This window comes from Cydia splendana, chromosome 4 (genome assembly GCF_910591565.1).
Source record: "Cydia splendana chromosome 4, ilCydSple1.2, whole genome shotgun sequence".
In the NCBI taxonomy this organism is placed as follows: Eukaryota; Metazoa; Arthropoda; class Insecta; order Lepidoptera; family Tortricidae; genus Cydia; species Cydia splendana.
Genome location: NC_085963.1, coordinates 4852856 through 4876854, shown reverse-complemented (window position 1 = coordinate 4876854; position 23999 = coordinate 4852856). Strand labels below are relative to the sequence as shown.

At 35.7% G+C, this 23999-nt stretch overlaps 2 protein-coding genes across 2 annotated transcripts in view; both read left to right on the top strand.

Annotated features, from left to right (window-relative positions):
- The window catches only part of LOC134789724 (cytochrome c oxidase subunit 5A, mitochondrial), a 193582-nt gene that overhangs the window by 61570 nt on the left and 108013 nt on the right, over positions 1-23999 (top strand). The window lies entirely within an intron of this gene.
- LOC134789672 (transmembrane protein 205) overlaps positions 89-23999 on the top strand; it is a 36989-nt gene continuing 13078 nt past the window's right edge. Inside the window, exon 1 of the mRNA XM_063760268.1 lies at positions 89-503. Coding sequence (XP_063616338.1) covers positions 253-503 — 251 coding nt within the window. The 5' untranslated portion in view covers positions 89-252. The remainder of the gene's footprint in view (positions 504-23999) is intronic.

Sequence of the window (23999 nt, the reverse complement as noted above, 5' to 3'; positions counted from 1 at the left end):
ACTGTATGTTTTCATATTAAATATCAATCAATCATTCAAATTGCGCTACCTATTCACAAACATTGCATGCACAATCGTAGCCTCTAGACAAGCAAATCTTCAAACCCTTATCGAAGAAAGGCGTTCCTTGCGCACGTCACCGCGCAGTGGTGGGGCTAAGAAATGCTATACTTATATTCGTGAACGCGCGCGCCTCGGCCACACGTTACTCGCTTCCCGCGCGAAACACATCACAAAAAAAATAAACAAAAAATGTGTAATATGTGCACTCGTGACGTCGCCGCGAACAGTGCACCGCCGCCGCCGCCGCCGCCGAAGAAGAGCAACAGTTTGGAACGCATGAAGAGGAAGCATGGAATAGTCACAGACCCTGAGAACGAGGAGAAGCAGAAGGAGGTGGAATACCAGCCAGACCTGCTGGCGGTGTCCACGCAATACTCCAAACTGGCTTACGACATCTTCAAAACTACGCTGGTTCGTGTGCAAGAGACTAAGGCTTATGTGTAAGTTTTACTTTCTTACTAAATGTTGTACCTAAAAAAACATGTAGGTACACGGTTTACAACGGACTGTCCATCGGCTTTACAAGTTTGTGCATTTTTCAGATCTTTTATGCCTAAACAGAAGCTATTCACAAATATACATCTATTTAATGATACTCGTACCTAGGTTACTGTCTTCATAAAGCGTAAATTTAGAAATAAATAATATATTTTTTTTTAAGTATTATCGACTTTTGAAAATTAACACAGGTAAAGCCACGCACACGCACCATGATGCAGAATTTCACTGGAACTTTATTTTTCATACTAAGTATACTCTGTCACCCTATACATTAGAAAACCAGCGCCCTGTTGACAATGATCATATATTACTGCAAAAACTGCAGGCTTTAACTGTAAAAATATTTGACGTTAGATCATGATTCATTTGATTCAATGCTTAATATCAACTTATTGATCAGCTCTACATGATTTTGGGGATCTATCTAACGATGTATTTAGCTCCTACCTAGCTTATCCCAATTAACATGTTTGTTTGACCGAGATTAGTATTAAATATAATATATTTAATTGACCGAAGCGAAGCGAAGGTCTACGTTTTGACTCGGGCATTTTGCTTTCGTATGTCCGGATGTTCTCCTCTACAGGTCGCAATTCTTAACCGATTCTCGTGAAATTTTGTGACCGAATTTTATGACTAAATAAAATTTTTTTGTCAATCCGGTTTTTGGAAATTTTTAAAAATGGCGGAGTCGTGATACCTGGCGCCTAAACAAATAGTCGTATCGATATCATAAGACTTTTTTCTTTTTGAAACATGTTTACAGAGTTAATAGCAAAAAATGCAGAAAAAAATTATCGCTGGTTTAGGCGGTATTTAGATATTTAATTTTAACTAATTTTAATTTGAGAAGGAGTAGCTAAATTTCGTCAACCCATCTAAGAACTATTTGGCTCAGTTTGTAAACGTTTGCTTTTTCTGTTTGCTCAGAGGGTCTGGGTTCGATCCCCGGTAATTGTATGCTGGGATATTATAACTTTTTGTATTTTTTTACACATAAATTTCGTATTGTTTTTCTTTAATTTACTATACACCGTGTTTTTATTGAATTCCGTTAACTTCGGGGTATAGTTAAGTACGTTTATAAGAACTAAATGGCATAGTTAATTTTCAAAAAAAAAATTTTTTTTGTTTTCTTTTTTGTTTTTTTTTTGTTTAAAAAGTAATTAAATGTAGCATATAGCGTTGTTGTAACACGGGCATTACATTTAACTCAACCAAACAATTGAAATCTGTGACATATCAATGTCATTTCGTACATCAATCGACCGAGATTGTACTTAAGTTTAGTAGCAAATGTATGAACTCATTCTAAACACTAATCAATATGTAACCCGGCCCTAAGGCAAGTGTACACGCTTGTAGAGGCCTTATAGTAAAAAAATAAATTATGGATTATCTCCGAAATGGACTTAATTAGAACATCGGTGTCTTTGAGAAAGTTACTATATTTAAGCTCAGGAATGCACCCTTGAAATTAACGGAAATCAAAAAAAACACGGTGTATTTAAAGCTCTTAGCACCATGTTATTTCAAGCTCTGCTCGCGAGGTCTACAGCTCACAGAGCCACTAGTAGTAATATGTACAACTCAAACTAGCATCTTGTAAATCATGTTTCCAATGTCGCGGAAAACGCCTCTTCCTATTTTCGTTTGAACATTAAAGGGCATTACGCATAATAATTTAAAAAAAGGGCAATGAAAACACAGTTTCTTTATTTATTTTACCTATAAGTAAGTACCTATCTAATTTTTTTTAAACTAACGAAGTAGTTTCAACAAACAAACACACGAATATCTTGCGTCAATCAATACCGATTTGCAAACATGTTTCAGTAACAAACTTCTATTGTATTCATACCATATAAACGTATTGTATTGAGATACCTACCTAAAATGGAGATATCTATACCTAAAATGGTGATTCCAACGTTCTACGTTCTATTGCAAATATTATCGAGAGAACAGAAATAAAATTATATAAGATAAAAGATTATTATCGAGAGATAGCTATTATGTACCATATACCTATAATACGTCGCAAAAAACGTCTGAAGCATGTGATCTGCTATTATTTTTAGCCAAGGTTTCCTTATTTTATTTTATAAATATTATCTTGATTGTTGATAACTATTGGTTTTTGTAAAACCGTAGCACAAATCATTACAGATAAATATTATAAACTTTTTAAATTACGTATTCCGTCCAACATTTTTTTTTATTACATAAATTAATTACAATATTTATAAGTACTTAAGTACTTAATCAATTTTCGACGAACCCTAATGTAACCCCATAAAATAATAACCTATTATGAGTAAATTTTAGAGTCAGACCAAGCTATGTTAGCAGCGATTTTGATAGCACAGACTGCGCAAGTGTTATTTAAAAGTCATAATTTCATAGAAGTTTGACCTTTGGATAAACACTTGCACAATGCACAGTCTTGGCTATCAAAATCGCTATTAACTTAGATTGGTCTAACTCTACACAAAATACCCTACACTCACAGTAAGTGCAATAATGCGTATATTGTTTGTACTAGACGTCAATATACGTAAAAGATAACACGTAAAACATTCATAACTCAGTAGCAAATATCTAATATAGGTACATAACTGAACACCTAATTAGAATTATATTTTATAACCTGACCACTTAGCAACCGCTTATCGGACATACTTATACTATACTTCGTACCCATACCTACCGTGACCGTCCAAGCTATTAACTTCTTATAGGCAGAAACAATAAGTGCTAACTGTAAACACGTGTATCGTCAGTTATTTAGCCAAATGTACCCATATTAATGATATAAAAATATAGAGAAAACCAATTCAGGAAGGCATTATTTACCTAGTTTTTCTTGCAATTTTCTTTGTTACTTTTATTACATTTCTAATTTCTAAAAAGTGATCGAGTTTCGTTTATCACCCGGTTACTTATATGTATTGTGAATCTATTTTTATTTTCACATGAAAAGGTATATTGATCTATTGTACATAATATTAGATGTTGCATATGAAAAGTTGAAAATATGTAGGTATAGATTATAAATGACATTGTTTTTGCTACCCAGACCGAAAATACTAATTCACAATATATACCATAAACCGGGCGATAGAGAATACTCGATCACTTACTGGAAATTAGAAGTTTAATAAACGTAACATAAAAGAGATTGCAAGAAAAAATAGGTAAATAATGCATTCCTTTATTAGTTTCTCGGTTTTTATTACATATTTATTTCGCATAGTAATAAATTAACTTGCTGCAGTTCCATTTCGCTCATTTCCATTTGCATTTTATTATATGATAACATTGAAAACAATTTTCAGTGGATACCTTCATAGTATGCTAATAGCACATACCTTGGCCATGGTGGGCTCGCCACCTGTCATGCCACATCTAACCACGATTTGTCCCAATATAATCTGAAACGTTCTATCGCATAGATAATTCAGTGCTTGATACTCGTAACGTAATCACACAAGCTCCTGACCCTGAATGTTACTAACACGATATCATAGGTATTGTTAACACTGGATCTCAACTTTCGCCAGTCTTAGACACTAATGCAACATGAGGTCACAGTAGATTTTAGTATTAATCACGAAACTTGCCGGAAATGTTAACATTTAACGCTAATGTTTGGGGATTTTTAGGAAACGGCAATTTTTAAGACATGTTTTCTTTTCAAACACTTATATAAATATGTAAGCCATTTGCACATACTCACGGTTCTATTTATATATTTGGCAAACTTTTATTACATATGTACAAAAACATAAGTCATGCGGTCACACCCCCATTAGTGTTTCTATTTTTATCAAAGATTATGGCGATGTCATTTCTTACGCAATGAACAAACTAAAGAAGAAAAGGCACGGAAACAGTATGTCACGTGTGACCACAATCACGTGCTATAGTCATTCCACTTTTGCTGTTTGTAAAATCATACGCATAGGTACGGTCAGCCAAGAAAGTGGTTTACCACTTTTCGACTCTATCAATCAGATGATAGAGTCGAAAAGTGGTAAACCACTTTCTTGGCTGACTATACCTAGGCAGGTATAGCTACTAACTATTGTTGTTTCTATGCGCTCTCTAATGACTTTTCTATTCAATAAACAATAACGAAGTACCTTCATAAAAATAATTTTCTCCATATTACTAAAATTGAGCTTGCGGACTCTTAAGGTACCTAAATAATTCTCAGGTCATTAGGAGCACTTCTGTTTGTAGCGCGCCAAGAAATTAATTTACTTCCTGAATTCTCTTCTTGTGAAAATAAAACCATTATCCTTATATTACGGAAATGTCTCCTGTTCGCAATTTGGATGTCACCCAAGACTAGTCACATGTTCAGAGGTACCTGAACGTGGCTGGTGGCACGTACTTTCATGAGAACAAATACTGTTTATACTACTCAGGCCTGTTCTTGTAAACTAAAAACTTCAGTCATTCACTGCACGGAAAAATGCGCTTTATTCTAAAGAGTCTAAGTTGGTAATGATATGACGTGAGAAACGGTAATGATGAACCATTGAAGGCGCGTGCGAATAGCGTGGGAGTAGTGTTAATTTGCACGTTACTCATTCAAGCAGTTACTATGTATTTAGTGATAACTGATTGGAATTAGGTCAACAATGTTTGCTACAGTAAATCTCAAGGTCGCGCTATTAATCTTATTAAGATGCTTAGAAGTCTAGGAAAGCCAATGAGTTATTATTACTTACTGTAATAATAGCACAAAGAGGAAAGCCTTTCAAGCCTTTAAGCCAAAAAACTTCATTCGCCTGTAGTCCATTTATGTAACTGTTACCGATTAAATTTAATAAAAAAAGTGAAGCCTGATCTAATCTGCATATCGAATCTGTGACAAGTTCAGGCCGACCTGTCACGCTCCGTCTAATTCGCAGAAACAACTGAAAATGCTGTTTCTCGCAAAAAATAATTAAACTTGCCAATTAAATAATCTTTTTCTTTTGTCTCTTGGGCACTCTTTGTTCCATTTATAAAAATGCAATGTTTGATTGGTACCAGTTAGTACCTTACGATACAATTGCCAAAAGTAAAAAAATCGCAACGAGTGGCGATAAATTGAAACACGACCGACGTGTAAATACCTAAATCTAAACATTAAGAAATTGTGTCATCATGGTCATGACCTTCCGTGTGTGAATCCGATTCGCACATGCCTTGATTTTTATGAGGATTTCACAATTCCATGATCAAATGGGAAGTACCTCGTTATTAGTTTCCAATAAATATTTATAGTGTAGGTAATCTGCTTCCTTAATAGGAAAACACATCTTAAGACAACTAAGCAACATTACTCAGAATCTAACAAAATAAGTAGATCCCGCAAAACATGTTAAACACTTTAAACTATGACGAGCTAAAAGCGGCGTACCCATCAGCACATCAGATCGCAGCAGTGGCGGATCCATCATCTTGCGCTACTTCAAGTACCTATGGACTCGCGCGCGATAACGCAACTCATGCTAGACGGTCAGGATCTGTGTGGAAAAGTTACGAGTATGTTATCACTAAAGTGATAAACTCTTTCACGATTTGCAATCACATATGGCAGTCACGTACGCAAATAGTTTGCGTATTTAACTTTAACGCAATGTCACGCAATAGTCAACCCAACATTCTATAGATAAACAATAGTGTATGGTTAATTTTATGATATTTATGAATATGTATGTGTATCTTAATTGTATACGAATAAGATTATGATCTTCATGATGTTCGAAAGAACAAAAAAGGTCCATATTTTAAATATCTCAAAACTGTGACCATTCTTGGCACATGCTTGTAGCTGAATTAACTGTGTTGTAATAGAGTGGTTTAAATCAGTTAAATCGCTATAAAGCAATAATAATATTCCGGATTCCGGATATTTATAAAACCAAGACAAATCGCTAGAATAAAAATAACCTCCTACGTATGTTATACGTAATTGACCCAATTCAAATGTAGGTTAAGCAAATTGTATGCTCGTCAGACATTTTTATTGCCTGACCATTTCTACAAACAATCAGAACATGTAATAGTTTGATAGCACAGGGATTGGAATATTCCGCGAACATTCTCGTGGAAATATCTGACCGTGGAGATCATTTTTATTGCTTATCTTTATCTAAATAGTGTAGGTACTTATTCGTAAAACCGTCATATTATGTGGTTTTCAAGGTTGTAGAGGTTGCGGATTTCAAAAATTATAAATAATGTAATAATAATAATTAAAATTATAATTATAAATTATTATTAATGTTATAACATTGATTGTTAGGAACGTACGTAGTTCACCTGGACCACTAGCACATATTAAAAGCCCAGTCGAAAGGCTCCTACACCTTATATTGTTTGATCATATAATATAGATTGATTGTACATTAAGACTTCAAAGTTATCTTATATCTGACTTTGTTAATTATCGTACATTATTAGTTATGAATCAGAAATATTTCAGTATGACGTATTATCAAAACGTCATTATACAAGATCTTCATCAGTAATTTCATTATTATCGGATGAGCGAGGACGGTAATGATGTAATGGTATACCATCTCCATTCGATGGAAGTCTTGTAAGGGCAATAGCTTTTTATTATACCATACGTATCGTACCCTAATTAATAATGAAATCACGGCAAAATAATTTAATAAGACGGGCCAGAGGAAATAACTGACGATTAAAATAATAAGCAAATTTTATACTTAGCAGGTCCTGCTAAGGTGGTCGAACCACATTAATTTTTGAAGAGCAGAGATATGTATGACTTCGAGATATTTTCTATTGAAGTTCTTATATGTATATGTACGTAACACTATCTATATCTCAATTTGTAACATCTAATAGGTAAGTCTGTCCCCGTAACCTGTAAGTCGGTCCCCGTATTTTAATATATTTAATTCTTGAAATATTGGTCATAAAGGTAAATACTCATTAGGTTTAAGTTTCTTGATATTGGACCTAGTTGCTATCGGTCACTGTCTCACGACCTAGATAAAAAATTCAACATGGATTAGATAACATGGATTAAGCCATAGCCCATAACAACAAACCAATGTGGCCTAAATCAAACTTTTATAGCAAAATGCCATGAGTTTAATCATTCAACGTATTATCTTTGAGCGTTCAATATACATTGCCTGTCAGAGTTATCATGACGTGCTGGACTGTACTGGTGTGAACCAATTCCATTTTGCATGTGCCTATTGGATGATGGTTTCAGTTTAGTAGTATTTATATTCCAACCAAGTGTCCTGGCGGCTTAGCACGGTCGCGTTTTTATCCCTTGTGTTAGATGTCTAGGTTTTTCGAACGTTCATTGAGTTTTTTTTTAATGTTTGACAAGTGACTCTGAGAGTTTCCCGCGTTTTGGAACAAAGATGACACTGACAGTAGACAGAAAATGAAGGCTGTGGATTTGGCTGTGTAATTTGTGGAAAGAGATTGAATTTGTGTTATTCTGCTATATTAACTACATAACAAATAAACTTTATGTAAAACTTAATCGGTGTTTACTTGAAACCGCTTTTATCAGAAGTGACAAGTCGAAAAATGGGCCGTAGTCGTAAGAAATCGAAAAAGCGAAACCGGGACAGGTCAAGTTCTGAGGCGACTACGACGTCGGCTTCTTCGGATGATAGACGACACGCTCACAAGAAAAGTCGGAAAAACAGTAGACGCAATCGCCATCGTCATAGGTCGTCGAGTCGTGTGACACGAGGACGAACGCCGTCAGTTCAGAGATCGCTGATGTCGATGGAGCAGCGACCACCAATGTTGGGGTCGACGTCAGCGTTGCCGCTGTCGCAGACGTCCCTTACACCTTTGCTGCCGCCACCGTCGTCGACGGAAGTCTTGGCGCAGAACACGATGCTTAGTGAAATTAGTGGTGGTGATATACCAGTGGTGATCGGTGGTAATAGTGGTGATACGTGTGACAACCGAGGTGATTATACTGGAACACTACACGCACAGCCGGAACTACATACACAAGGTCAGACAAGCACTACTAATCCTAATGTGTTGTTAAATTTGAAAGACATTTCTCAGTTGTTGGAAGCAATTGTCAAACCCAAATCACCATCAACTTTTAATAGCCACATGACTATGATACCAGAATTTAATCCAGCATTAAAGAACAACCGTATAGACCAGTGGTTATTGAAGGTGGATGAGTGTGTAAAAATTTATAAATGGGATGAAGCGCAAACTATGCACTATGCCCTTCCAAAGCTGGCTGGAAGTGCAAAAGATTGGTATCAAGGCCAATCTACAATATTACATACCTGGTCGGAATGGCAAATACTTTTAAAGAAAGCTTTCCCCACAGAGATCAATTATGGAGTGTTATTAACTGAAATGTTACAAAGGCGGTTAAGATATGGTGAAAATTTGGATGATTATTTCATAGACAAAATTATGCTGCTTAATGCTTGTGATATTTCTGGTAAAAAAGCTGTAGACTGTGTAATACTAGGAATAGATGATCGCACTATTCGAGCAGGTGCTTCGTCTGCCCGATTTACTGAACCCGAAGACCTGTTAAAATATCTAAAGGATGTATGTACAGAAAATTCTGATATTTATAGGACTAGGAGTACACGTACATACACAAACAAAAATAATGAACAGGGACACAGACCGATACAGGGAACTACCAATTCGGTAAATAATATTTTCTGCTTCAATTGTAACGATAAAGGACACATAGTAAGGCATTGTCCCAAACCTATTGTTAAATGTACCAATTGTAAACGATTTGGGCATGTCAATGAGAAGTGTACTTTTAGGAAAACTGACAACAATGAAAAGCGTGTACTTTTTATTGACAGCGCAGTCCCTGCTAATGCAAAATATTACAAACCTGTACTAATTAATAAAGAACATACAGTGGAATGTTTTGTGGATATGGGAAGTGATTGTTCTCTTATCAGAAAGGACCTGGTTGAAAAATTAAAACTGCCCATATCATATGACAATTTACCAGTAGTACAGGGTTCTGGGTCGAGCATTCCACTATTGGGAACAACCACTTTTACTGTAAAAATTGATTCTGTAGAAGCAAAAATTGATGCCCATGTTGTTGAAGATAGGTATGTACATAGACCAGTATTGATAGGGCAGAATTATACTGAATTGCCCCAGGTAGTGATTACGAAAACAGGCAATTCTTTGAACATCATGAGTCGTATAGATGACTCAGTACTGCCACAAGTAGACCCTGAACTGTTTGAAAACCAAAAATCTGAGTTGTATGTGACATTGGATTCTGAGATAAGTGATATAGGTTTGCTGAAATGTTATAACAAAAATGTAATTAGCAATGATATATATGTAAAGGGCAGCTATCGGAACATAAATGGTATGGAATACTGTGTTCAAGAAGGAGTTTACAAATTGATAGACGGTAAATGTAATATTGTTATTTTGAATATGAGTGAGTCAAAAAGCCCTTTATATTTTATTAAAGACACCGTTGTAGCTAGGGCATACACAATACATCTTGATGACACTCCAACTCAAATTCAAAATGTAAGGGTATTGCAGTCTGACTCATCCCCGCAACCATTGACTTTAGAAGAAATTCAAATAAATCCTGAATTAAGTAGCGAACAGAATCAGTCTGTCCTTGAATTGATAAATAAGTACCGAGATTGTTTCGCACAAAATCTATCTGAGCTAGGGTGTACCAATCTGACAGAGTTAGACATTAAACTTACTGATGATATACCGGTGGTGTACAGGCCGTATAGGTTAAGTCACTCGGAAAAGGGGATAGTTCGCGATATGGTACAAGAACTTTTAGAAAATGATATCATAGAGGAATCAGAATCGCCTTATGCAAGCCCTATAATTTTAGTATCAAAAAAAACTGGGGGTCATCGTTTATGCGTGGATTATAGAGCCCTAAATAGGAAGACTATAAAGGATTTATACCCACTGCCACGCATAGATGATCAGATTGATCAATTAAGTGGGAATAAGTACTTTATAAGTCTTGATATGGCAAGCGGCTACTATCAAATACCAGTGAAGGAAGAGTGTAAGCATCTAACTTCCTTCATAACACCTGACGGATTATATCAATTCTGTAGAGCCCCGTTTGGTTTAGCAAATTGTCCGGCAGTGTTTCAGCGCACCGTAAATAAGATGCTTAGTAAATCAAAAGACAAATGTGCTGTAGCATACATGGACGATTTGTTGATTTCAGGTAAAAATTTCGATGAATGTATTATCAAACTTGAACAAACATTTATGCTGTTAAGACAAGCCGGTTTGAAATTAAATATAAAGAAATGTAAGTTTTTTGAAACAGTTATAGGGTATTTAGGACTTGAAATATCTGAAAATGGAGTGCGCCCAGGCAAAGAGAAGATGGATGCAGTAAAATCGTTCCCAGTACCGAAAAATGTTCATCAAGTGCGGCAATTTGTAGGGTTGGCTAGCTATTTTCGAAAATTTATTGAAAAGTTTTCTATTATAGCTAGACCTTTAACTGATCTAACTAGAAAGAATGTACCGTGGAACTGGGACGAACAACAACATACTGCATTTGTCGCGCTCAAACAGAAACTAACAGAACGTCCTATTTTATCCATTTACAATCCAGACCATATAACAGAATTGCATTGTGATGCTTCGAAATCAGGACTGGCTGGAATTTTATTCCAAAAAGAAACTGCTACATCAACTCTGAAACCAGTAGCGTATTTTAGTCGCAAAACTACAATTGATGAAGAGAAATTACATGCTTATGAACTGGAAACGCTTGCAGTGATTGCATCACTGCATCGTTTCAGAGTATATTTATTAGGACAACATTTCAAGATTATAACTGACTGCAGCGCTCTCCGGTCAACATTTATTAAAAGAGATATTATACCAAGGGTAGCAAGATGGTGGATAGCGCTGCAGGAGTATAATTGCGACATTGAATACAAACCCGGACATACCATGCATCACGTTGATGCACTTAGCCGAAACCCGGTACCTAACGGGGATGACAGGGATGTGAACGATCACATAACTCGAGTGCTTCAAATATCACAAGAGGATTGGTTACTCAGTTTACAAATGACAGACCCAAAAATAACCCATATTCGAGCTGCATTAGAGGATCCCCAATATAAAGAGCTTGTGGATATAAAACAAAATTTTGTAATTAAAAATAATCGTGTGTATCGTAAGGTTGGGGACAATCTTAAATGGGTAGTGCCTAAAGGGGCTAGATGGCAAATTTGCCAACGCAACCACGATGAAATAGGTCATTTTTCAATAGAAAAAACTTTGGAGAAAATTAAAAAAGACTTCTGGTTCCCAAAGATGAAAAAATTCATTACTAAATACGTAAAGTCGTGCTTGCATTGTGCATTTGCCAAAGAGCCTGCCGGGCCGAAAGAGGGCTATTTACACAGTATACCTAAAGTGGATATTCCGTTCCACACTATACACGTGGATCATTTGGGTCCATTTGTAAAGAGCGGGTTTGGTAACCAGTACATTCTTCTTATCATCGATGGGTATACTAAGTTCTGTGTTATAAAACCTGTACGTAATACCAAGTCAGGGCCGGCAATTAAAGCACTCAAGGATGTAATTTACAACTTCGGATATCCGACTAGAATTATATCGGATAGGGGAACATGTTTCACGTCCGCAGAGTTTAGTAAATTCTGTCAAGAATTTGAAATAGCGCATGTTCTCAATGCAGTTTCGTCTCCAAGAGCAAACGGTCAAGTAGAGCGATATAATCGCACCGTTTTAGATAGTCTTAGAGCTTATACTGACCATATGGGAGAGAATAAATGGGATTTAGATATAGGTAAAATACAATGGGGACTTAATAACACACTTAATAAGGGTATTGGGAAAACACCAGCCGAAGCTCTTTTCTGCAGAAGGCCTTTGAGTAAAGGTGAAGGGCTCTTAGGTGACACGACATTAGAAATACGACGAAACGACAAAGATGTGGAGTTAATTCGTAAAGAAGTTGGTGAACACATAGAGAAAAATCAATCAGAACAAAGATTGCATTTTGATAAGACGCGTAAAATGCCGAAAATTTATGCAGTTGGAGACTTGATTAAAATATTGAAAAACACGCCTTCTAATGACGGCAAAAGTCGGAAGTTATTACCCAAATTTGCGGGGCCTTTCAAAGTTAGTCGAGTATTAGGCAATGATCGTTATGAGGTAACTAATATACCGGGTTCTAATATTACCAGAGGCAAATATAAAAACGTTTGGGCAGCGGATCGTATTCAGCCCTGGATATCAATAGCACAAAAAGATAGTGATTGCAGTGATGATGAGTCAGGTTCAGCAGACGAATAATTAAAATATTAATGTTATTAAGTGTAAACAATGGATAGTGAGAATAATATAAGTAAAGAGAATAGAAGTAATATTTAGTTTGAAACGGAAAAGCTACATTACATATAATAAAACATCAAAGAAGATGATTGTTACTAATGAGACTGCTATGTGTATTAAGTACTATTAAGTACTATTAAGTGTAAGAAAAAGAGTATTAATGAAAATGATTACAACTAATGAAAATGTCTTATTTAGTTGGTAAGATAGAGAGAGATTAAATTTGATGTTACCAGTTATTTTAAATGTTTGTTATTGCCAGTGTACCATGGAAAACTGTTACTTGTTAAAAAAAAATTTTGTTAATGTTATAGACTGAATGGTTAAGTTCAGAATGCCGCAAGTAGAGACTACTGTGGTTCGGAGTGGAATGTCACATCAGGTGAATATTATTAATATTCTAGACCGAGTGGGAAGGTTCGCACGGCCGCATTAGAGACTAATGTGGTACGGAGTGGAATGTCACGTCGGGTGAATATTATTAATGTTCTAGACTGAGTGGGTAGGTCCGCACGACCACAAGTAGAGACTAATGTGGTACGGAGTGAAATGGCACATCAGGTGAAAATTTGCTGCATTAGAGACTAATGTGTGATAAGTAAAAAGTTAACTTAGAAAATAATATGGCGCATGTGGTACATTGGCAAATAAAGTTGTACAGATAATAGATTGAGTTTGAGGACAAACTCCTAGATTTGTCAGGTTGGCCGAATGTTAGATGTCTAGGTTTTTCGAACGTTCATTGAGTTTTTTTTTAATGTTTGACAAGTGACTCTGAGAGTTTCCCGCGTTTTGGAACAAAGATGACACTGACAGTAGACAGAAAATGAAGGCTGTGGATTTGGCTGTGTAATTTGTGGAAAGAGATTGAATTTGTGTTATTCTGCTATATTAACTACATAACAAATAAACTTTATGTAAAACTTAATCGGTGTTTACTTGAAACCGCTTTTACTTGTCACCATGCCTGTCACGTTCTAACAAGTATGTAAGTGCGAAAGGGACGCGCATAGTGATAGTCGATAAAAATGGAACCGTGCTGAGCCCGCTGACCAACTATGCATTAATTTTTATGTCTCTAATGGAACTCTAGGTAGCTATAGTTAAACCTAAGAGTTTCGTGCACTTAGACTTCTCTTTACACATCAATAGATTTTTAGTAGACACACTAATCAAATAAATCTACTAACAAGCTCATCAATGCAGTACAATTCTTAATTAAACTAATTTTAATATTACCTAATTAACTAAAGACCCTTCTTTCAGCAGTTAGGTTAAAACAATAAGTAATGTATCAGCAGAAATTAAAAGACAATCAAAACTGAAAATTACAATAATAAATATGTATAGTTTCTGTTAGAACTTTCCCTATCTAGTTATCAATGAAAAACAGCTAATTGCAATTAAATAGATAAAACTAGTACCAATACTACAATGCACTCGTTACACCATGATTACGATGTCATATCGCACGAATTAAGCAATCACGGCCAGATAGGAATATTTATAGAACGCTCACTAATCACTGAATCAAGGTAAGATTAGGAGTCATAGGATTTGACGTATGTAGATACGTTAGGTACTTATTAATACTAAAAGTGAGCGACCGCTCTGATGGACAAGGACGTTCCTATCTGATCTGTCTGGTAAAACACATTAAGTACATAGCGGGTGATCAAATCCACCATATCGAGGCTCACACATTATATACCTAGGTAATCGATATACCCCGCTATCATCCTTTACTAGTTCACACTACTGAAGGATGATAGCTTGCCTAAAACTACTTTACTACTCGCTTAAAAAAAATCTTAATAATTTAAACGGTAACAATAAGATAATAACTCAACTGCATTAGTTTCAAAGTCTCATTAACTTGATTACAGGTAAAGACCGATTAACACTGAACTGTTGAATAAATTTGAATAATTGATGAATGAACGATAAGATTTTTTGTACATCGAAGGTCGTTGTTAGTGTTGTTACAGCTGTTTTCACGCGTCATTCATTCAATAGGTAGGTAGGCTATTTCGTTTACGTACGAGAATTATTATTCGCTTCAATAATCGTATCAATTGGTTGATGGTTCGAACGAATGATATCGTGACTTCGCATTGAACTTTCATTACATTTATGAATATTTAAACCAAGGTTTTATTTTCAACTTGTATATAAGTATGACAAACTCAACAATTAGTTAATAGTGCCTAGCCTGAAATAGCCCACACCTACACGTTGGCAAGGTGCGCGGAATGACTAGTACTTTCCCTTCAACACTTAGCTATGTTTTTGTTAATGCAAATCTACAGAGGTGTTGAGATTGTTACTATGTAGACGCTTATCTATGATATGTACCTACCTATAAAACTAAAGCTTTTAAACAACAGAGTACTCAACTGACTGATGACTGCTATCCATGTCAACCCGGGCTTGTTGATTTCCTTTAGTTGCATCCCATCCTCTTCTGCTATTTGCGGGTCTTTTTTGCATGTTAAAATATCAGTACGGAAGCGAGTGTCGTCAGGAATATCTGGTTGAAATTGTGTTCCGCACGGTACCTAGGTATATTTACACTTCGTTGCAAATGCTGCAATTAAATCCTACATACGTGTTATTGCCACTGTTACCTATCGTAAATATAAAGGAGCAGTCGTAAAAGCGGACTAAGATATGGGTTTACAAATGTAACGAGGTTCTGCGTCTGCGTTTGCACTGTTGTTATAATGGTTGCATGCCTAGTATTTTCGTTACGACTGAGAGCATTCGCCAAATATTTCAGTCCGACTCAAGAGTTAATATTCATACTCCCCAAGTAACATTTTAGTCCTATAATTTTAGTTTTTATCGCTAAAAGCTTGTATAGACGTCGTATTAAGGTTTCAGAGGTGACCACCTGTCGTATAAAAGCGCTTGGCAACACCTTTTTGCTCTATAGGCTTATACAGCTAATATATTCTATAAGCAATTGATGTAAAGGTTTATTTCATCATTTTATAGAGCCTTTATAGGCGTGTACTATAACAGGTTCAAATATAACCACTATAGAGCAATATTACTGTATAATAGTATTTGGAATCACTTTTATGCAACTAATTTGCGCTATTAAGGTTCCCTGCCAAACCGCTATAGTTTTGTGTTTTAACAGTGACAAAAACCCAACTATACAACGATTTTAGGATATAGTGGCTTTAGAGATCACTGCTATAGTACATAATACTTTAGTAGTTTGCGCTATTAAGGTTCCCTGCAAGCCGCTATAGTTTTGTGTTTTAACAGTGACAAAAACCCAACTATACAACGATTTTAGGATATAGTGGCTTTAGAGATCACTGCTATAGTACATAATACTTTAGTAGTTTGCGCTATTAAGGTTCCCTGCAAGCCGCTATAGTTTTGTGTTTTAACAGTGACAAAAACCCAACTATACAACGATTATAGGATATAGTGGCTTTAGAGATCACTGCTATAGTACATAATACTTTAGTAGTCATATGAACACTATTATAGAACTGTTTTGCTCTATAGTAGCGTTTTTGGGACATATTTATAGCGTTAAAAAGCGCTTTAGTAGTTTTTAAATCCCTATTATATCTCATCGCTGTAAACGTCACAATGACTCTTTTATATCACAAAACTGTTGTATAGTGGGTTTGTTTTTTCTTTTAAAAGACAACAGCGTTATAGTTGAGTTTTTATGTCTTTTATAAACCGAGTTAGATACATAAAGGTAGAAAACGACTACTTGTAAATGATAAATTTGATCTGTAATGGCTACTTATATCTTGCTTATATAAGTTCAGGCCTAAGCCACATAATGTGGTTCCGTACAAAATATTTTTATATTTTAATGAATTGATAAAAAAGACCCCAGTGATATTAGTGACTGTAGGTGAGATTTATCATCAATGATTTAATACAAGCAATAAATCGTGACGGTTTAGATATTTATCGACATCCATTATTAGCACATTTTTTTTACCAATCACACTGAAAAAGGAAACAACAGTAATGACTAGATCTAAATTAAAAAAAAATCCTATATCTTTCTAAAGAGTTTGTAGGTGTAACTGGGTCACAGCAAAATTCTTTTGGAACCCTAATTTTAATCATGATGGCGGTGAATATTTCGCCGTAAGTTCTATAGTTAGCCTATAAAAGCGTCGGATTTACTTCTTGGCTGTATAGTAGTAACTATGGTGAATATCATAATATTTTATTAAATTATTTTATTAAAAACATAAATAAATCGAGGGGGCATTTAAAATTCCTCATTAAACTAATACTATTCTAACGGTAAAACTTTCGTCCCATATACTTTTTGCACTAAGGACCGAATTATTCGACATCTAAATGGCGCATAACTTATCACCATTTTACTTAGTACCGTTTTTGTGAAGTAAACACACAACAAAACCACTCACAACAGTTGATGGAAAACTTGATAGCAAATTTCGTAGTAAAGGAACTATAAATTCTACAATAGTATAAAAAAGCACTATAATACAATTTCAAATACTACTATAGTATAAAACAAGCACTATAATGGAATCTCAAATGCCACTATAGTATAAATTAACACTATAATGGCGTTACTGAAAACAAATTAGCACAAAAGTGATCATCACATCACTTTTATAGACCTAAAACGTCACGACTGACACTGCTACAGGTCTACTATATCACTGAATGGCACATAAGATGCGCCATTTCGGCTTTATACAATCTTCTTAGGTCTTTTATAGGACCTTAGGTGGTATTTGGGAAACGTTCTATCGACTACTATAGAACCACAAATTGTTACTTGGGTCGTATTGTCTTTACATAATTGAGTTTTGAGTTTGTTTATTGAGTTAAAAGAAATCATTTTATATTTATTCCTATTGGCAATCTCAAATACTTAGACTAAAAAATTGCAATAAAAATCTTCCCACTCGTATGTTTCAGTCAAAACCATTATCATACGCGTGTTTATACTTCGCTACACTATGACCGCAAAAACAATAACGCTATCGAGCTTGTTTGTTTTGCATTTTCATGGGTACCTAGTAGGTTAGGTAAATACTCAGATGCATACCTGGGATAACTCGGGGCATCTATACGAAAGTGATATAGCAAAATATTTTATCGACAAAAAAATATATCGATGTTACTGTCAACATCTAAATGTTATTCGACATAAATAAATATTACTTATTTTCTCCTCATTTTTAAATAAACAAATTAAAACGTGTAGGTATTTATATGTATATTTTAAAATAGTTTTATAATATATAATCAATATTTTTTCCATATTCGTCGGTATTAATGATTGCCGTGTAGATGAAAATATCCACTTTAAACTGCTAAACGTTCTTACTCTAAGATATGAATGGTACTGACAGTAAATTGTCATTTTGATTGAAATGACATCTGCATACTTTTATTATCTTAAGAGGCTCGATATTAGATATGACATCGAACCTTTTTATTGTAATCGAGAATGTTCAATGAGCACATGTATTAATTTAATTATATCGACATCTTTTTTATCGATATCAAATCCCTAGAACTTGCCCCGAGTTATCCCAGGAATGCAGATTAGTATGGAAAAAAATGTCGTACGAATAGTGTCGGATTCAAAAGTTAGATTTTTTTCTTTTATTGATTTCAACTGAGAATATTGAGTTGGAACACGCTATAACTCGCTGGTACGAGTAGCAACTACCACGCAACCACTTATCAACCATCTCTTTTTAAAGACTTTAAAGATTCCGTCACACAGACGCGTTTTCCGGGCGGGGCGTGAGCGGAGCGTGAGCGTTTTATATGTAAAAGCGGCGCGCCCCGCTCACACCCCGCCCGGAAAACGCGCCTGTGTGACGAAGCCTTAAATGTCCATTGTAACTAATCATTTATCATGAAATCATTACTCTTAACTTGCCATCGTATAAATTGCTGTCACAAAATACCTTGGTAAGCATTGCAAGTTAAATTAAACTCGATAAATCATCGCAGTTATTTTAAGTAGGTACAAAATACATCGAAAACTTTAATTGAGGAACATAAAATAGCCGGTTACTGAGATTAAATCACAGACAATTACATCGAGGACTTTTCTCAGGCCTTATACAGAAGTGGAATCTCGACGCCAGGAATTTTTCTCGTGGATAAAAATAATGATAGGCAGTTCCAATCGTGACTAATTGACCGAAGCGAAGCGAAGGTCTACGTTTTGACTCGGGCATTTTGCTTTCGTATGTCCGGATGTTCTCCTCTACAGGTCGCAATTCTTAACCGATTCTCGTGAAATTTTGTGACCGAATTTTATGACTAAATAAAATTTTTTTGTCAATCCGGTTTTTGGAAATTTTTAAAAATGGCGGAGTCGTGATACCTGGCGCCTAAACAAATAGTCGTATCGATATCATAAGACTTTTTTCTTTTTGAAACATGTTTACAGAGTTAATAGCAAAAAATGCAGAAAAAAATTATCGCTGGTTTAGGCGGTATTTAGATATTTAATTTTAACTAATTTTAATTTGAGAAGGAGTAGCTAAATTTCGTCAACCCATCTAAGAACTATTTGGCTCAGTTTGTAAACGTTTGCTTTTTCTGTTTGCTCAGAGGGTCTGGGTTCGATCCCCGGTAATTGTATGCTGGGATATTATAACTTTTTGTATTTTTTTACACATAAATTTCGTATTGTTTTTCTTTAATTTACTATACACCGTGTTTTTATTGAATTCCGTTAACTTCGGGGTATAGTTAAGTACGTTTATAAGAACTAAATGGCATAGTTAATTTTCAAAAAAAAAATTTTTTTTGTTTTCTTTTTTGTTTTTTTTTTGTTTAAAAAGTAATTAAATGTAGCATATAGCGTTGTTGTAACACGGGCATTACATTTAACTCAACCAAACAATTGAAATCTGTGACATATCAATGTCATTTCGTACATCAATCGACCGAGATTGTACTTAAGTTTAGTAGCAAATGTATGAACTCATTCTAAACACTAATCAATATGTAACCCGGCCCTAAGGCAAGTGTACACGCTTGTAGAGGCCTTATAGTAAAAAAATAAATTATGGATTATCTCCGAAATGGACTTAATTAGAACATCGGTGTCTTTGAGAAAGTTACTATATTTAAGCTCAGGAATGCACCCTTGAAATTAACGGAAATCAAAAAAAACACGGTGTATTTAAAGCTCTTAGCACCATGTTATTTCAAGCTCTGCTCGCGAGGTCTACAGCTCACAGAGCCACTAGTATAAATATCGTTGTCAAGGAACACCTTTAAATAAATAGATATATATGTCGTAGTCAGATCGTATAATCCGCCGTATTACATTACGGCTAGCCGTTTTCAAAAACAGGGGCGTTTTGAAATGCGGCGGTTCGACGATTAGCCGGATTGTCATTGCGATACGTTCTTCAATAAAGCGGCCTACGTTTAGCCGCATCGTACTACTATTTTAGATTGTAGAGTGACCAGTTCTTTCGGTCGCCTATGTAACCGGAGTTTGACAATGTTTGCAATTTAATTTATTTTTACCATGGTCCCACCGCACTACACGTGTTTCTTTTCCAAAACATTTCCTTCACAACTTAAATAGACGGAGCCCCGCAAGCGGGGCTCCTATTTCTGGGCGGTTTGCCCTTCGGGCATCTGAAGCTACCTAACGAACCTAACCTACTTACCTACCTACGCTTTTTTCCTCAAAGTGTAATGTTTTCACGGACGTCTCACTAAATCAATAGGTAGGTAGGTTAGGTTCGTTAGGTAGCTTCAGATGCCCGAAGGGCAAACCGCTCAGAAATAGGAGCCCCGCGAAGCGGGGCTCCGTCTAGTTAAGTTGCGAAGGAAATGTTTTTTGAAAAGAAACAGTCCGACGAACTCCAGATTTGATGGACACCCCAGCGTTTGTCAGGCAGCGCCACAGGTGTTAAAAATGGGAACTAAAAACTGTCAAAGCGGCGGCTAATGACTCGCTGTATTACATTACGGCTAGCCGTGTTGAAGAACGTATGGCGCCGAATACATTCCGGCGGATTCTTATTCAGCCGCATTCAATCCGGCTAATCGTTAAACCGCCGCATTTCAAAACGCCCCTGTTTTTGAAAACGGCTAGCCGTAATGTAATACGGCGGATTATACGATCCGACTGCGACATATACACCTCTTACATCCAGACCCGACGGGGACTAAGAAACGTCGTAAGAAATGTCACTAGAGTAGAAAAGTTCTAATAAAATATAAAAGTTCATAAGAAAAATTAATTTACTTACCTAACTGCTTATTGTTAAAATATAATCTTTAGATAAAAGATATGTAAGTTTTGATTTTCATATGGACAACGGACAATGTATCAACTGCCCAAGACGAGAGCAGCTGTTTCTGTCAGCTGTCAGCTGTGTCAACTGACGTACGTCATGTTTGGACATCAGCGCACGTCAGTTATGTTTGTCGGCATCAGATTACGTCGAGTATTTAACTACATATGTTAAAACAGTAGCATGTACACAAACACATATTATATCACCCATATCGCCCATGTGCCCACCAAAACCGGTTCATGTCTTATTTATCAACTGTATTATGTGGTAAAACATACAGTTTTATTTTTTTTATTTAACTAAAATATCTAAATATTGCCAGTTTTAAAAACATATAGAATAACTATGACATCTGTTTATTAATTAGCTAGGTAGCCACCAGCACTGTAACTAACAAATTGGATATTAGGGTAAGGGAAACATTGAGGCAAAAGAAACATTTCTCTTATACTCTCCCTCTTGCCTCGAGCAAAGTAAACGATGCTACCCACCATGACCTTATCCAAATTTATATTCAAAAATCGAAGCGCCAAACTACGTCATGGGTAAAGGTTGATTCTAGAAATAACAAATGACAGCGCATCGCACATAGTGCAAAATGTAACGAGAGCGCTACTGATATTCTACACCTAGGCTGAGGTTAAACTGTTGTTGTCTAATTGCAACTGCCTGTCACCAAGGAACTACTGTATATTTATATGTTATTCGGAGAGTTAAAGTAACTACTTGTGTATATATTTAAAGAAAGAAAGAAATACTTTAGCCTTAGATTCTCAGTTTCACAAAAGTGAGACATGCTCGCCACTTGATGTTTAACTGGTTTACAACCTGGGTGGCTTCTCACACATTGCTTAAAACCAGCCTAAAGGTACCTACATATCTTTTAAGATTGTAGGTAATTCACATTCCTGCGGTTTATTGAAGGCGCCAACGCAAGATCGTAAACTCTACTAAGTCCATGTGAACCAAGTTAATTTAGTTCTACACGAACTACTCAGAGTAGTCTACTCTATCATTAGCTGCAAGTAAGTACATACATGTAGAATTACGTAAACATACACTTGGAGTTAGGTCTCATTAACTCTTTCTTGTACAACCAAGTCGGCTAAATGCAACAATTTTTATTCTTGGATAACGTTTTCTTAAATTATAGTCTGTTCAGTCACCTGCAATAATATGTTACTCTTCGAAGGCCGCAAAATATGTGACCCGCTCTTATGGCTCTACAAATAAGGTCGTGTCAGATATTTTTGCGTCCTTCATAGTGTAACATATTATTGCAGGTGACGACTGTACCTATATTTAGATATAAAAAAAAAGAGTAAACAAAATCTACCCTTAAATGGCTTCTTAAGCCAGTTGACGGTAGATGAAATATTACATGATCAAATAATGTAGGTTAACGTCAGGTCGTTATGTACATACAATCATACATGAGTGTAGAGTAAAATAGAGTGGTATAATATATTCCAAGAATTGACCCCTTATTTGTCTTACTATTGGATTAGTAGGACACTTTCAGTCAACTTCCTACATTCGTGAGAGGAAATGGAATGACGTTCTAAGCGACATGCTACATCTAATTCCAAGTAACTGAGAACTAGCGGCATGGTCTTAGGTTCCTTGAATCTATTTATAATTCCACCGCTGTATTGCGGTTACAGTTGTACTAGAATTGTAAGATCCACGAAGCAAAGAAGTTTTGTTTCGCAGCATCATAAAATCCTAAATTTCGTTATCTACCTTTCTAAGATTGCACGAATAGGTATGGAAGAGAGAAATAAGAAATTTCGATTTTCGCTTTTCATTGTAGATCCTTAGCTTTGCAAATTGATTTTGCACGCGGTCGAATACTGATAGCGACCCTGCGGCACCCCATCTAAGGCGGAGTCGGCACTCGTTGATGGTTTTAGACGGTAGTCCTCCACTGGTTAGTCCGTCATCCCCCTGGTTCCCCCGGACCAGGTGGCATGCGTAAACGCATTTCCCCAACGTAAAAAAAAAAGCTTTGCAAATTGAACATCGAATTTGAGACATAGACAGTCTCAGTTAAGTACATTTAACTACCTTAAGTAAGCTTAGTTGGTGTATAAGTAAGTAAGCTTGTCGGTCATATAACGTGCATTTTATGAGCCCGGTTCAAGAAAATTAATTAAGATTATCTCTAGATGGTAAGACACTGTAATCTGCCTAAAGTGCATAAGGACAAGAATTTATGTGACATGACAGTTGCTTTCATAGTTGCTATGCTAGGTAGTTATAAAATAAAGTGCCTGATTTCTGTTATTTCTTACATCAAGCTAAGATAGAGACAGTAATGAGTAAAATGATGTTTGTAGATAATCTAAAAACAGTTTCCTAACCTAACGCACTATGCGTTGAGCGGCTGTTCGTATATTTTATTCCGGTCAGCCAACGTCAGTCCGGTCAGTTATGACAGTCAAACTCATAGACTAGACTAGGTAGTTCGCGTTTGTACTTTATTTCGTATAATATAAATGTACTTTATGCTTACGTAGACTATATTGACACTGATCAGAGATCAAAGCCCCTCAGATTTTTACCGGTTACAATATTGTATTACCAACGAACTATGTAGATCCATCGCTGATTAATACATATGTACCTATATGTAAATGATAAGGTACAATTTTGTATTAAATAGCCGAGACTGAAACATTGTAGTTTACTGATTCATGTAATCATTCTAATCGGGCAATA